The 13,781-nt window shown below is 35.5% G+C and overlaps 1 protein-coding gene across 1 annotated transcript; it reads right to left on the reverse strand.

Moving 5' to 3' along the window:
* Positions 1-468: 468 nt before the first annotated feature.
* LOC109338747 lies at positions 469-12,173 on the reverse strand. The gene is made up of 6 exons (XM_019576054.1): positions 11,778-12,173; positions 10,597-11,487; positions 9,409-9,609; positions 8,961-9,156; positions 8,003-8,353; positions 469-483 (listed from the first exon to the last, which is right to left on the reverse strand). The coding sequence occupies exons 1-5, from the start codon at positions 11,889-11,891 to the stop codon at positions 8,169-8,171; spliced, it is 1,587 nt and encodes a 528-aa protein (XP_019431599.1). The 5' UTR covers positions 11,892-12,173; the 3' UTR covers positions 469-483; positions 8,003-8,168.
* Positions 12,174-13,781: the final 1,608 nt, after the last annotated feature.

Below are 13,781 nucleotides of genomic sequence, written 5' to 3' on the forward strand. Positions count from 1 at the left end.
ATCTACTGGTGTGCTGGAACACTTGCTTGGGTCCTCCTCCATCTCAGAGTCAGAGGAGAGGTTGACAACCTCAATGGAGTCCTCGATGTTGATCAACTCCATACAGTCATCCTCTTCAGCTGCTGGTTCATCTTCCTTCATCGCCATCTCCTCCTCTGGATCATAGAACGAATGTTGCGATAGAGTCACCACCCTTGCATCCGCCTGGAGGTCTGGCATCATCCGTTGAGCGGCTCTCGTCCATACTGGAGAACTGATCACGTCGTTCCAAGTCTGTCGCCTCCTGGAAGGCCCTGCAACATCTGGTCCCTAAGGGGTCACAGACTGAGTCGACGGTACAGCAGGTGCCAACCTCCGAGCAGGCAAGGTAAAGGAAGCCTCCAACTCCTCATGATGGTACAAAAAACGCATGGAAGATCCATCACATACCATCTTTAGCTTAAGGCACAAGGGCTTGTGTAGGTGTAACGATCTCCCTCAATCCTCCATGCCCCCTTCTGTGAAATCGAGAAGCGGTAACTCCGAATCCTAGCAAAACGATCCATCTAAACAAAATGTGAATAGAAGACAAACAGAAAGAAAATGGAGTAAGACATCTAATGAATATTACTCATTGACGGCATGGAATTTCATAGAATATTACTCATTGACGGCATGGAATTTCATAGAATATTACATCTAGATAGACACACATAATATACACAATATATATATCCCATACATAAATACAAATGATGAATAACGTTACAACTCAAACCATGAGGATTAATATCCACGAGCTCAATGTATGAATGTTATGTTTATTTCAACCATCCTTACACTAATATCCTCCCAATAAACTATTCAGAAATAACATAGAGTGTAGGTCTCATAACAAGCTGATTTGAAGGCACCAAACTATTCCTCGAAAGGATATATGATCGATTTATTCCAAAGAACTGTCCATTTCAGGACGGTGTCGTATCAAACACTTTATGGGTATCCCTCTCATTGATCCTGATTGCAAAGAGGGGTTGTCAAAGATTGTCTAGTTTGCGCTGTGAGGACTATCTGATCCAACAGAATACCTCATCCTGGAATATAAGGGACTCATCTCACCTAGACTCTCTCTCAAGACTTTGCTGACGAACCACCGCCATCGCCGTCCCTCTCAACATCTCGGGGCTCGTTCGTCTTCAGTAAATTTCCTCCCCACTATTTCATTATCCATAATGAGTATGAACACTAACCGAGGTTAGCCAATTAAATATTTTAATCATTATTTTACATGATCGGCCCAACCTAAGACATCTCTCAAATGAATGGTTCTTATGGGACCCGATCTTACGTCATCACGTAATAGAGGAATAACATCCTTACCACTACGAAACATTGTTGAATATCCTGGACGACCATATGGCCAAGCCTCTTACGGTTAGATGACATCGTTGCATGGTATCATATAATCATTTTTGGGCATTGCCCTAATCACGACATCACAGTTGGAAACCTTGCCCAAAAAAGGCGCAAGAACAAAGGTACTTGTATAAATTTGTTGATTTGGGCACCAGACTCAATCATCTGAGTACGGTCTTTCCCAAGTGTAAATATACTTCACACCCAAGCTAGGGCTATTTCCTAAGCAATCAAACAATCAGAAACAGTCAAAGATACTATTTGTCTCTCGCTCAAGTGAGAGACTGTCGCTTAAGCGACAAACTCATCAAAACAGACTCAATTCTTTTCCTGACTCTCGCCCAAGCGAGGGACTGCCACTCAAGTGACAAATCCATCAAAAATTGGTCGAAATACCTGTGTGGTCCTTGCCCGGGCGAGGTACGGTCGCTCGGGCGCCAAAAATGCCCAAAACAGGCCCAACTGGCTGTCCGGCCCTCGCCCAAGCGAGGCTGGCTCGCCCAGGCGAGGGGTTGCTCACCCAGGCGCCAAATTGGGGCCTCATCCTCTGCTTCTCCCTCGCCCAGGTGAGGTTGGCTCGCCCCGTTGAGGTGGTCCAGTTACCAGGACTATTTCCTCGCCCTTTTGGGCTACCGATCGAAACTCTCTGTTGTTTTTTATCTCTATGCGTTTTAATTTCTCGAGTGGTTTTCCTTCATGGATAACTACCACAATACTTTATACTTTAATTTATCATAATCATACAACTTAAGAAAGTATCCGTACAAAATCCATGCACGCAAATATTTGATTAAGTACGGGTTTTCTTAATACACAAATATAACTCCAAACTTTTGAGATAGTTTAGGAGATTTGGGTGTCATATTTGGAAACCACTATGTCACGATGTATTCTCCCTCACCTTAGGTTGTCATGTGCTTGATTTCCTTTACGAGAGAGTGGGTTGATCGTCCAACTTCGAAAGCTTCAAAATTAAACACACAAAAACAATTTAGTGATTTGTGAATCAATTTTACATGATAACCCTAAAGTAAAAATAATTTTTAACACTTTAATACATTTATGAACTCAACGAATTTCATCCATCCGATCCAAGATTCATATTTTTGAACCATCCTTTATCCTCGAAAGTCTTGTTCTTGATTTGCAACGTCTTCCAAGGTAAATTTTTAATAAAGTTTACACTTTTCTCACCTCATAGGTTTATATTTTCATGGAGACTTTTTAAGCCATACTTTACCATTTTAAGGTAAGTTTCTTAATCCAAGTCCACACTTTTTAAATCAATATCTCCCAAGTTGATCTTACCACTTTAAAGTAAGTCATCTTAAGTAGATCCATATTTTGCATAATAGGTTTTCATGGTTATTTGAACATCTTCTTGATAGTGTTGATCTCATACTTAAAATCAACATTTCTTAAGTTACACTTACCACTTTAAAGTAAGCTTACCTTATTAATGTTCATCTAATAACAAATCAACCATCCATTACTTCATAACACTTTAAGTTTATAAAAGTCAAGACTTTTATAAGTCATCTTTTATCTCAAATCATTACTTGAACTTGGAATTCAAAGAATATCATTTACTAATCAAACTTCTACTCATAATATTTTAAAACACACTTTTTCACAAAACTCATCCATAAACATTTTGGATTTCAAAGTTGGAAGCTAAACTTTTCATAAAAACATATAGGTCATGATTTAGATCTAATGCTAAGGAAAGTTTTGATCCTTCAAATTATCATTAAACACTTTAAAGGTTCATTTAATAATAAAATCATCCCCTTTGAAACAAAATCAAACTTCAACATTAAAAATATATTATTATAAACTTGTCCAAAGCTATGGTTTTTCAAGCCAAAAACAAGTGGAAAATTCCAAACTTTGCATTGTTAGGCAAACTCCTTAAAGGTTCCTTTGATATACAACCATCACCTTTAACCATGTTTAAATACCAACAAACATAAAAATTTTCTAAACATTAAAAACAGCCCCATGAGCACAAAGAGTTGATAGTTTCAAAATAACTTTTTAAGTTCAAGAAAATATTTATTTGGAGTTTTAAACATAAAGAGTTAGGAAAATTATTAGAACATTTCAACTGTTGAAAATGATCATAACATACATATAAACATCATACTAAAATTTCATAAATATCTTATGGTTAGATCTTAAGAGATTAAGAAATCAAAATGAAGAACCATGAAGAACTACCTTGAGAGTTCTTTAGAAAATACAAAGTAAAGAAAGAGTATGAAAATTAAAAGGTATTCTCTTAGTTAGGATTTGGCTCCTTAAAGAGAGAAATCTAATTTGGGGGAAAAGTCAATGTTTTTTCAAAAAATAGTTTGTGTAAGAGATAGGTGAGTGATTTTAGGGATTTTGTGTAAGAAATAGGTGAGCGATTTTAGGGATTTTGTGTAAGAGGATATATATTTTTGCTTCTTTAACAAGAAAGTCTCTTACATGAAAATGAAGTGACTTTTTAGAAGAAATATTCTCGATTAAACCATGTCCGAGTATTTTCGGCTAATACTCGGTCGGATAATAAAAATCTCCCTATTTTGGTTTACGGTTAGAACTTCGAAACACGGAATTCGGAGTGAAAAATATTTAGAAATGCGTTTTGAACGAACTTGATGTCTATCTTGACTCGAAATAATATTTTGAATTCAATGGCGCCATCGAAATTAGATTCCAAGTTGCGGAATTTAAAACCACATTATTGGATCGAATTCGGGCGAATTTGAGTCCGACATCGGCTCAAAAACCTTTCGTCACATAAAATTAGGAACATTTATCACAAAATAGAAAATCACTAAACAAGATTAACACTCAACTATGGTTTAGCCTAAATTCATACCGATTAATTTCTAAAATTAATCGTTGATAAAATAAATAATCAATAAAACATACACAGAAAATTCACGGTGTTACAGGACTCAAGGTATTCTAAATTATATCCATACTGATGTATGGGGATCCACTCAAGAACCATCCCTAGGAGGTTCTAGGTATTTTGTTACCTCTATTGATGAATTTTCTCGCAAGGTCTAGGTATATTTTCTGAAGCATAAGTTAGAAGTATTTGCCAAGTTCAAGGTTTGGAAGGCATAGGTAGAGAACGAGACTGATAGAAAAATCAAATACCTAAGTTCAAACAATGATATCGAGTACAAAGACTCACAATTTCAGAAATTATGTGATGAACATGGCATTCAGAGGCACTTTTCAGTGAAGAAGAGTCATCAGTGGAATGGTATTGCAGAGGATGAATAAAACTCTTATAGAGAGGGTCAGATGTAGGAGGCTGAATGCTAGACTTTCTAAAGGATTTGGACAGAGGCTCTTAGTATAGCATGTTATGTCATCAATAGATCACCACGGGCTTCATTGAATGGTAAAGTTGTAGAAGAAGTATGGACAGGTGGCCTAGTAAATTATAATATGTTACACATATTTGGTTGTCTTACTTATATACATGTACCTAGTGATGAACGATCTAAACTTGATCCTAAGTCAAAGAAGTGTATCTTCATTGGATATACCAAAAGTGTGAAGGGGTTCAAGTTCTGGGATCCAATTTCCAAAAAAGTGGTGTTGAGTAGAGATGCAGTGTTTGATGAAAATTTCATACTGAAACAGACAGTTTTGAAGATGTGTCTATGCCAAATGGAGAGACTTTGGGATAAAATATGATTCCAGTGAGCAATGAAACAGTTCATGTAAATAAAGGGCATATAATAAATGTAGAGAAAAAACAAGAGAATTTGGTAACGAGGTTCGGTCAATTATGCATACATCCCCAAGAGTGCTGAGCGGCTACCAAGATATTATTAGAGAATAAGGATTACAAACTCTAATACACCCATGGGACTAAGTGCCAATGCGGTGTTTCTATTTGATGTTTATATCTGGTGCACCTTACAACAAGGGACTTGAGTCCAATATATAACATTGATACTCTAGTCTATTCTAATCCTAGACAATGTGAGAATTCATATAATAACATATTTCAAATATTCATAATATGGACCACATAACTGCAAACCACAACATTCTCCATAAAGATTTCCCTCTACTAATTTTAACCAAGAGCAAAATCCTCTCCAAACATTGGTGACAAAAAGATACGATAAGAACATGTGCTCAATATGTTCATCATATAAAAGACAAGAAGCACACTTCAAATCATCTGCTCCAATAATATTTCTTTTATGAAGCTTAGTTCTAGTTGCTACCTTTCCTCTCATAATTTTCCATATTAAGCAACACACCTTTGAATGAGCACAATTAATCCAACATAAATGAAGAATATTACCTGACTCCATTGCAACTGAGTTCACTTGTGCCAAATAAGCAGTTTTCACCACATAACAACCCGATCCTTCAAGGTTTCATCTCCATCTATCCTCAACACTTGTCTTGCAAGAATGGTTATGAATCAATTGATAAAGACTTCTCAGAGGATCCTCCTCTCAATCAAATAAACGTCTCCTCTATTGATTGTTCCAAGACCACACCTTATTTGTTTGAGCCCACAATTCGCTACGATGGCATTCTACTCCAAAGCAAGCAAGAACAATCTCAAAAATGAATCTCTAAGCTTTTGCTGACTAAACCAAGTATCCTGCCAAAATTTAGTATTTAGACCATTGCTAATTTCCTTCCAGAGATTGGCCTCCAACCAGTTAGACCCATTACCTAAGAGCAATCCAACTTTAACCAAATTCCTCCACCATGTTGACGCCGGCTACTATTAATAGTTATTTATATATGTAGCATGTGTATATATACGTATCTAACCATGTAAAAATTAAAACAAGATTGCAGTTTTTTCGGTTCTTTAAACACAAAAATTATAACATTTCTAGTTTGATTTATTTGACACTTTTTTTTACACGTCACTTTTATGTGTTATTCATGATCAGAATGGAAGGGATTGATAAACTTTGGAGGAAAAAGGAAATACATAAAGTTAGCAGAGGAACTCGTTTACTTGTTAGAAAAGAGTGACCATTCATGGAAACAAATGAACCTAAAGGAAAGGAAAAAGTGGAACTACAAGAAGAACAAAAGGCTTCTGAAAAACCAATTATAAAATGGAGGGTCCCAGCCTGGCCATGATCTTCAATTGCAAGAAGAGTTGCATTGTTTTGAAGTGTGTTTCATTTTGATGTATTGATTAATCATAATTTATATAATTATGAGTAGATAATAAAGAATATGAATACACAATCAGAAGTGTGAATAACCTTACTCTCATTTAAAAATATGCCTTCAAACTTTTGAGCACATAGCGAAAGAAAAGTTACACATTAAGCATAAATAAGAATGACCATGCCACAAGCATATATTTGCACATGTTGAATTGATACCTAGTAGTCTAGTACCATGAATCTAATTTCAATTCTACATGTTGTGCACACATTGGCAGCATATAGAAAGATTGCTAATGGAGACTGCTCAGTCATACTCTGTGGTGGATGTGTTAGCCGCAGCCTACACCGACGATTATGGTCTCCCAAGATTTCTTCATGATCCAATAATCCGTGTTCACAATCATGGATGTTATTGCACTCGCAAGTTTATTGGCTTTGGTGGTTATGTTCATCTCAATCCTCACATCACTGTTAGATGTGGGATTTTCGGAGCTCTCTCCGGAGGAAACTAATGGCAGGTTTTGCCACGCTGTTCTTCTCCATGGCCAAAACAATGCTATCATTTAGTGAAACAGTTTTGATCAATATTAAGTTGGAAAAGAACAACTGGACCTCAAGGATGTTCCCTGTGAGCATATTGCAGCCTTGTTCCCTGTGACCATATTTGCACTGATGCAGTTCCCTTTTTATGTTGCCTTGAAAGAATGTGTGAAGAACCTTCTCAAGAGAAAGAGAAAGATTTTTAACTCCTTTTGTTTTGTTGACATTTCACTTTTTCAAGATCTGTATACCATAATTGTTTTGGTCAGTTGTGGAAAAATAACTATTGGACATGAACATTGGTGAATACAAGCAAATAATAACACAACTTACGATAATTGTTTTGTGGTGATTGGTAAACCCTAGAGATTGAAAAACTCGGTTCAAAAAGTGAAAACAAAGCCGTTATAAATCACAAATGAGACATTGACCAAATAATGTAAGACTCTACTAAATCTTCAAATATTATATTAAGCTAAAGGTCAATGTTTAATTCTTAAGACACTTGCAGGAAGGAATAATTACTCACCTCGAAAGATATTAGTACGTGAAAAATATCCTTAGTTATGCCAAAAAAAAAATCATTGTAGATCCAAGCTCATTGTTTGTAAGAAACTTCAATCACAGTTGGTTTACTCAAATTTGTAGACTTGGGCAGACTCAGTATATATTTTGATTTCAAATCCAGCTATCAAATGATCATGATGATCAATTTTCTTTCTTAAGGCTGGTAGGCAAAAAGGAATACTGCGTGGTGTCATTCACTTTTTTCTTGTCATGTGATTACGTTGAAGAAAGATATGGGCAAATTATAAAAGAAATTGCACAAATGTTAATTTAATCCAACAATAAAATTTATGTTTTTTGAGCTTCAGAACATAATCAAATAATTCCATGACAATAATGCATATATATTTACATTGACAAATAATCACAGCAAGGAACCTTTACAACCTGAGTGACTTAGAAGCTGTACAAATTATTAATAGTCAAACATGTCAACTATTTTCCTTAATGCCAATGTCCAAAAAGGAAAAGAGTGAAATTCAATGTTGAACCATTCAATTAACCATCAACCTTCACATACAAATCCGAAAGAGCACGGTAGAGAATGGCAGCAGCAGGTGGCCTAGGCAACGAGCCAAGAAGTATATCCGTTGCAGTTAAAGACTGACTACCATAGAAACGCGAATTTTCTTGTGTCCGTGTAGTGACAATGCTGCCTTCAAGTGAACATCCAACAAATGCACCTGCAAGTAATATTGTGGTCAAACACTGCCAGTAATTCATCCAACATCACCAAACAAATAACATCATTAGCATTCTGTGCAATACAAAATGGTTTAAATATCCAATGCATGAGATAAGACTTATGTTCTGAGTATATCAAGAATTGTTTAAACCCCTGCTAATTTAAGTGTTTTAATTAAGAGGTGAAATATTAACTGCACATTATCAAGAGTGGAAAACAGTAAGCGCGTGTAATGACAACATATGATATAAATAGTTAATATACTTACATTTTAAATTTTTCAGTGAAATTGTAGTGATTTGATCAAACCTATGATTTCATCTTATAGCCGTTTTCATCTGGCTGAAGCTCACATGATATTCTATTACCAGAATTTTCATCAAGTGTTGTTATAGTTTACACATACTCCACTTCAAATATACATTTACTGATAGTTAATGTCATGAAAAAAAATATATACAATCCTATAGGTAAATATTAGAGAGTATATTGCATTACCAGACTAAAAATTTGTATGTTGAACAAAGAAAAAGACAAGTTGCATACTTGCATACTATTACCAAAAATGATATACTACACTAGATGATCACAAATAACAGACATACCTTTACTGCAGCTGTAAGTATAACAAGCAGCATAGCCACCATCACCTGCTCGAATATCAGCTTCAGCTGACCTTCCAAGAATGCCAGCTGCAGCACTCAAACCAGCTCCAAGTGAAAGATGGGCATTACCACTAAAAGTTTTGACAGCGTCATTTGTTCTCAGAACAATAATGAAGTCTGTTAACTCTCCTCCAGCCTATTTTGAGAAACAAAATTAAGTGAACTCGTCAGAAGATATTTGAAATATATGGGTATCCGTAAAACCTTAAGACATGCTCTGCCTATACATGGAATACAAAATTGTGCTTAGTGCTTCATACAATTCCGGAGTAAACAGTATACTATTAAAATGAAGATCCTTAGTCCATAGTCATAACTCATAAGTCATAAGAAAAGTCATTGTTAGTTAGACGGTCATATCACAACTGCTATAGATTAGTTGCTTCACCTGAGCTCCCCACCCCATACCAAATGTGGAAATGGCAGATGGTGGAGACCATGAACCATCATCCCTGCGTGCAACCACAAGTCCTGTTCCAATATTGTATGTAACGACAACTCCCACTTTGGCCACGGTGATAATTGCCAGGCCTTTTGCTTGGCTTAGAATGATATCAGGAATTGACTTCTCAGGCTTCAAAAATCCTATCTGCAAAGTAATTTTTTAAGTCAACCCAATTTTTGTATAGAAAATTGATCATGTCCCACGATATGCTGACATTAGTAGTGTTGCCAAGTACTGAATTTTTTACTCTAAAATAAATAAATAAAATCACCTTATGTATATGCTTGAGCCAAGGCACTTAGCTCAGGGACCAATCATTTAAGGGCAATTCTATATACACTTAGGAATCAATGCTCATACCCAGACAGATGGACCATCGGTCAGCAATGATATTTTAGGTGTTGATAGAATTACCCATCATTTAAATTGAGCACGCTAAATCTGATGTCAACACAAGCTATACACATTCAATCAACCTGACTAACATATGAGTAAATATGAAATCACCGTGACACAATTAGATTTGTATTTTACATTTTAGGATGGGGAGGGTAGAGATAGTGCCAGATGCAGTTGAATAGGGGATGTTAAGAATAATAGTAGTTTAGAATATCAGAAGAAAAAAAGTAGAATGAATTTAAATAAGAAAGAATAACAGGACATTCAGGGAATCATATTTTGTGAGAAAAGAGCTATTGTTTAGGTGTAAAAGGGAAATCCTTGGAAGGAACCCATTCTCATTTTTCTGTCAAAGTGAAATACTACAGTTTATTTTTCTCCATTTCAAATTTCGATATAGTTGATGAACTTTTGATTGTCACGAAGTTAAAAAAACTCTGGCCTTCTCTATAACCAGGTTAATCAACCTTACCATGTCACACAACACCAGTTCTCTAATCAAACACACTTGTTCAGTGTGATTTTATTTTCTAGAACAAACACATGGAAGAAACTTAAAATCCTCAACAAAGTAAAAAAAATATTTTAAATTGTTTTCCTAACTTTGTTCTTCAGATCAATATTGGAGAAAGTTCATTATAGACACAAACTCATAATAAGCATGAGTCGTGAGTAGTTTCTTCCTCTGCAGGAAAATAAGGCATAAAAAAATAAATACATTTGAAATAGTACCTGATTATAAGCCTTGATGGCGTTAGTTGCCTTGTAAATTTCATATTCCAAGGACTGCGCCCAAGGAAAATTAATCCATGATCTCAGAGTGCTAAGGTCTGTCAAGTCATGGGTTGGCAACTGAGCCGCATTACTTACATGGTCCATCAAATAAGGCTGTACAGACTCAAGTTTGACACAACATACATCGCAAACTCTCTGGGGGTCAGAAACTAGGAACTTTGATGGCAACAAGCTCCGTCCTTTGGAGCATTCACCGCAAAATATTCCACCACAAAACCGGCAGTGATGCCGGGAGCACATGATAGGATGAAACCTCACACCACAAAGCATACAATAAAAAGCAGCACTATCTGCCAACCAGTTTGGAGGCTCAGCTTCTATTAATTCCTTCACATTACTAAAGTTTGCCTCCGTCAGAGTCTGTGCCATCTCTTTCCAAGCTTCTTCAAGTAAATGGCTCGATACCCACTTAAAGGTACAAGAATGTATATCTCCTGACGCCAGAGAAGTCACTTTTCCCCGGGCTACAGATAGCATTTCTGCTAGCACATCCCACATAGTCAATCCCCTTTCTTCTCCAAGGTATTGATTCCATCCCAAGTCATCATCCGGAAAATACCCACCATTCGAGTGAAAACCTCTGGCCCACTCTCTGTGATCATCTTCAAGCATAGGCGGAACTGACACTGGTATCCAAACTCCAGTATCTTCATCATGTGGAGTATCATAATAGAAGTACTTCCCACGCTTCTGAAGATCACCTAAAGACTCCACGTCCTCTTCATTCTTTTCAAAATTTTCTTCGGGTAATTCAGGATATAATTTGGATAAGTTCATACTATGCCCTTCAATGCTAGCAGTGAAAAAAGAATCATTATACTCATCACCCTGTCAATTGCACCAAAGCACAAAAGGTCAAGGCATATGCACCAAACAAGCACCTTGTCTTAAAAAGAAAAACCCATAAATTAATATTATTTCTTAAAGCAAAATATTATAATCAGATGATAGCAAATGCAAAAAAAAAACTTTTTTAATATAAAAAATAACGTTTTTTAAGATACCCATTCAAAGTCAAATTCAACAAACATCTCAGAATTCAAAATTGAAGAAATTTCCAATTCATCAAACAGAAACATAAACATGGATTCATATAGGGTAAAGTAAAGAAATTTTACCAGGTTATAATTGGAATTGGATATTTGGTTGTCAAGGGAAAAATTAGAAACCCTTGTAGATAAACTTTCTACAAAATCCACCTGATTCATACACCCCAAATCGTTGCTCTCCATTGGTTAAACCTAAATCAAACACCGAATAGGGCATACATATACAATGAATGATATCTACCTATAATATTTATTAGCCAATATTTTTTTAAGATAGCGACGTTTCTGATATTTGAAGTTTTGGGGGAAAAGAACGAAACTTTGAGAATAGAAACGAAAAGGGTATGTGATTGAATTCAAATTAGAGCTTCAATGGCGTATTGTCATCGATACTGAATATTATGCTTGCGTACAGACTGTGAATTCCGAGTTTATCTATTTAGTGTGTAAAAAATAATGGTCGACACAACTTTTCATACAAAAACCTAAACTTAAACTTTCGTGAATGAAATGTACGGGTGAGCGTGGCCGTCAGGTTGGCCGGATAAAAGTTTGTTCTATGTCAGACCCTAAATATTAATCGGATCATTTTCTGAATTGGGATCTAATCCTAGATGCGAAGATAATTTGACCATAAATAACGATTGAGTCAACCTTTGAACTTTGATTTAGCCTTAGACTCGATTCAATATAATGTATACATATTTTAGATAAAATTTTCTTATTATTATTTATTATTATTGATATCTAATTTGACATATAAAATGATATATATATATATATATATATATTGTTAATCATGTATATATCATGACAAATTACTTTGTAAACAGTTGAATAGAGACACATACAAATATGATGAGTAAGTGACCACGAGAAGGGTCGGGTCATGTTTGTCCCTACCTGACCTAAATATTGACTAAGTATAATTTTTTAACTCAAACTCGACCCTAAACCTAATAAAACCAAATACAATTCAGACCTGATCACGATTGGGTCATACCATTTGGATAGGGTAGTTCGTCCTCACCCTTAATGAAATGTCATATTTACTTACTCATTTAAAATGAGTAGAATGAAATGAAATACAATAAAATGAAAAATGAAAAAAACTTTAATTAATCGTTATAAAAGAAACTCACAAATAATATAACAATATTTTATCATATTTTGTTTTCATATTCTCTTTCATGCATGAAACGACATCATTAGATGAGTTTTCCCGCAACCAACTAATAATGCATTTAGTATTAATCAATAATTTTATTACAGGAGATAATTAATAGAGTAATATTAATGATAGTTCATAAAAAACAATGGATGAATATGAAAAAACAATTTTTTTTACAGGAAATAGTAGTATTAGTTAACTATACTTATACGTTGTTTTCGTAATGCCCCCGAAAATCATTTCATAATTACTATAGCTCTTGGAAAAATGGGTAAAAAAAATTTCTTTCTTCCTTTATGTAACATATCACTTACAAATCATTTTTTTTTTCATTTTATCTAATCTCTTTCAAGACGTCACATTTTCAAACATTTGCGCAAATAATTTCTTAATACTTAAAATGTAATTGAACGAAACAGAATTCTTTTCTGAATACTTCTTATTAATCAAATCATGAATTTGTAATACGTACATCATGGTTTACAAAATACAAGGCAGAGTTTATTCTTGGCCCTAACAAAGATTAAAAATACAAATAAAAATAAAATAATGTCGAGAGCGTTATCATCACAAAAGTATCCTACACAGGTTACATATCAAAAGAAAGGAGCTCCTAGACCGGTGGTGCACTAGAAACTTCACTCGGGTCTTTCTCGATCTTCGAGTCTGAAGAGATCTCTATAACCTCCACTGAATCCTCTATGCAAATTAACTCTACACAGTCATCGTCCTTGTCCTCCACCACCTTATATGTTGCCCAATCCATCGAAGGTTCCGGGGTGTACCCCTAGGCCTCGATGAAGTAGCCATGCCTGCTCCTTCCATCCCTCTTGCCGTTGAGTTAGTAGATGAGAATCTCGGTTGGGGCCAGGTCCTGACAACCTCCAATCTGCCTCATGCCT

Source organism: Lupinus angustifolius, unplaced genomic scaffold (assembly GCF_001865875.1).
Source record: "Lupinus angustifolius cultivar Tanjil unplaced genomic scaffold, LupAngTanjil_v1.0 Scaffold_40_10, whole genome shotgun sequence".
Taxonomy (NCBI): domain Eukaryota; kingdom Viridiplantae; phylum Streptophyta; class Magnoliopsida; order Fabales; family Fabaceae; genus Lupinus; species Lupinus angustifolius.

Excerpts from the sequence above, each read along its gene's own strand:
- LOC109338747 (XM_019576054.1), bottom strand. The coding sequence starts at position 11,891 with ATGGAGAGCAACGATTTGGGGTGTATGAATCAGGTGGATTTTGTAGAA. Across the intron at positions 11,488-11,777 it reads CCAATTCCAATTATAACCTG|GGTGATGAGTATAATGATTC; the intron begins GTAAAATTTCTT and ends TGCAATTGACAG. Across the intron at positions 9,157-9,408 it reads GTATGGGGTGGGGAGCTCAG|GCTGGAGGAGAGTTAACAGA; the intron begins GTGAAGCAACTA and ends TTCTCAAAATAG.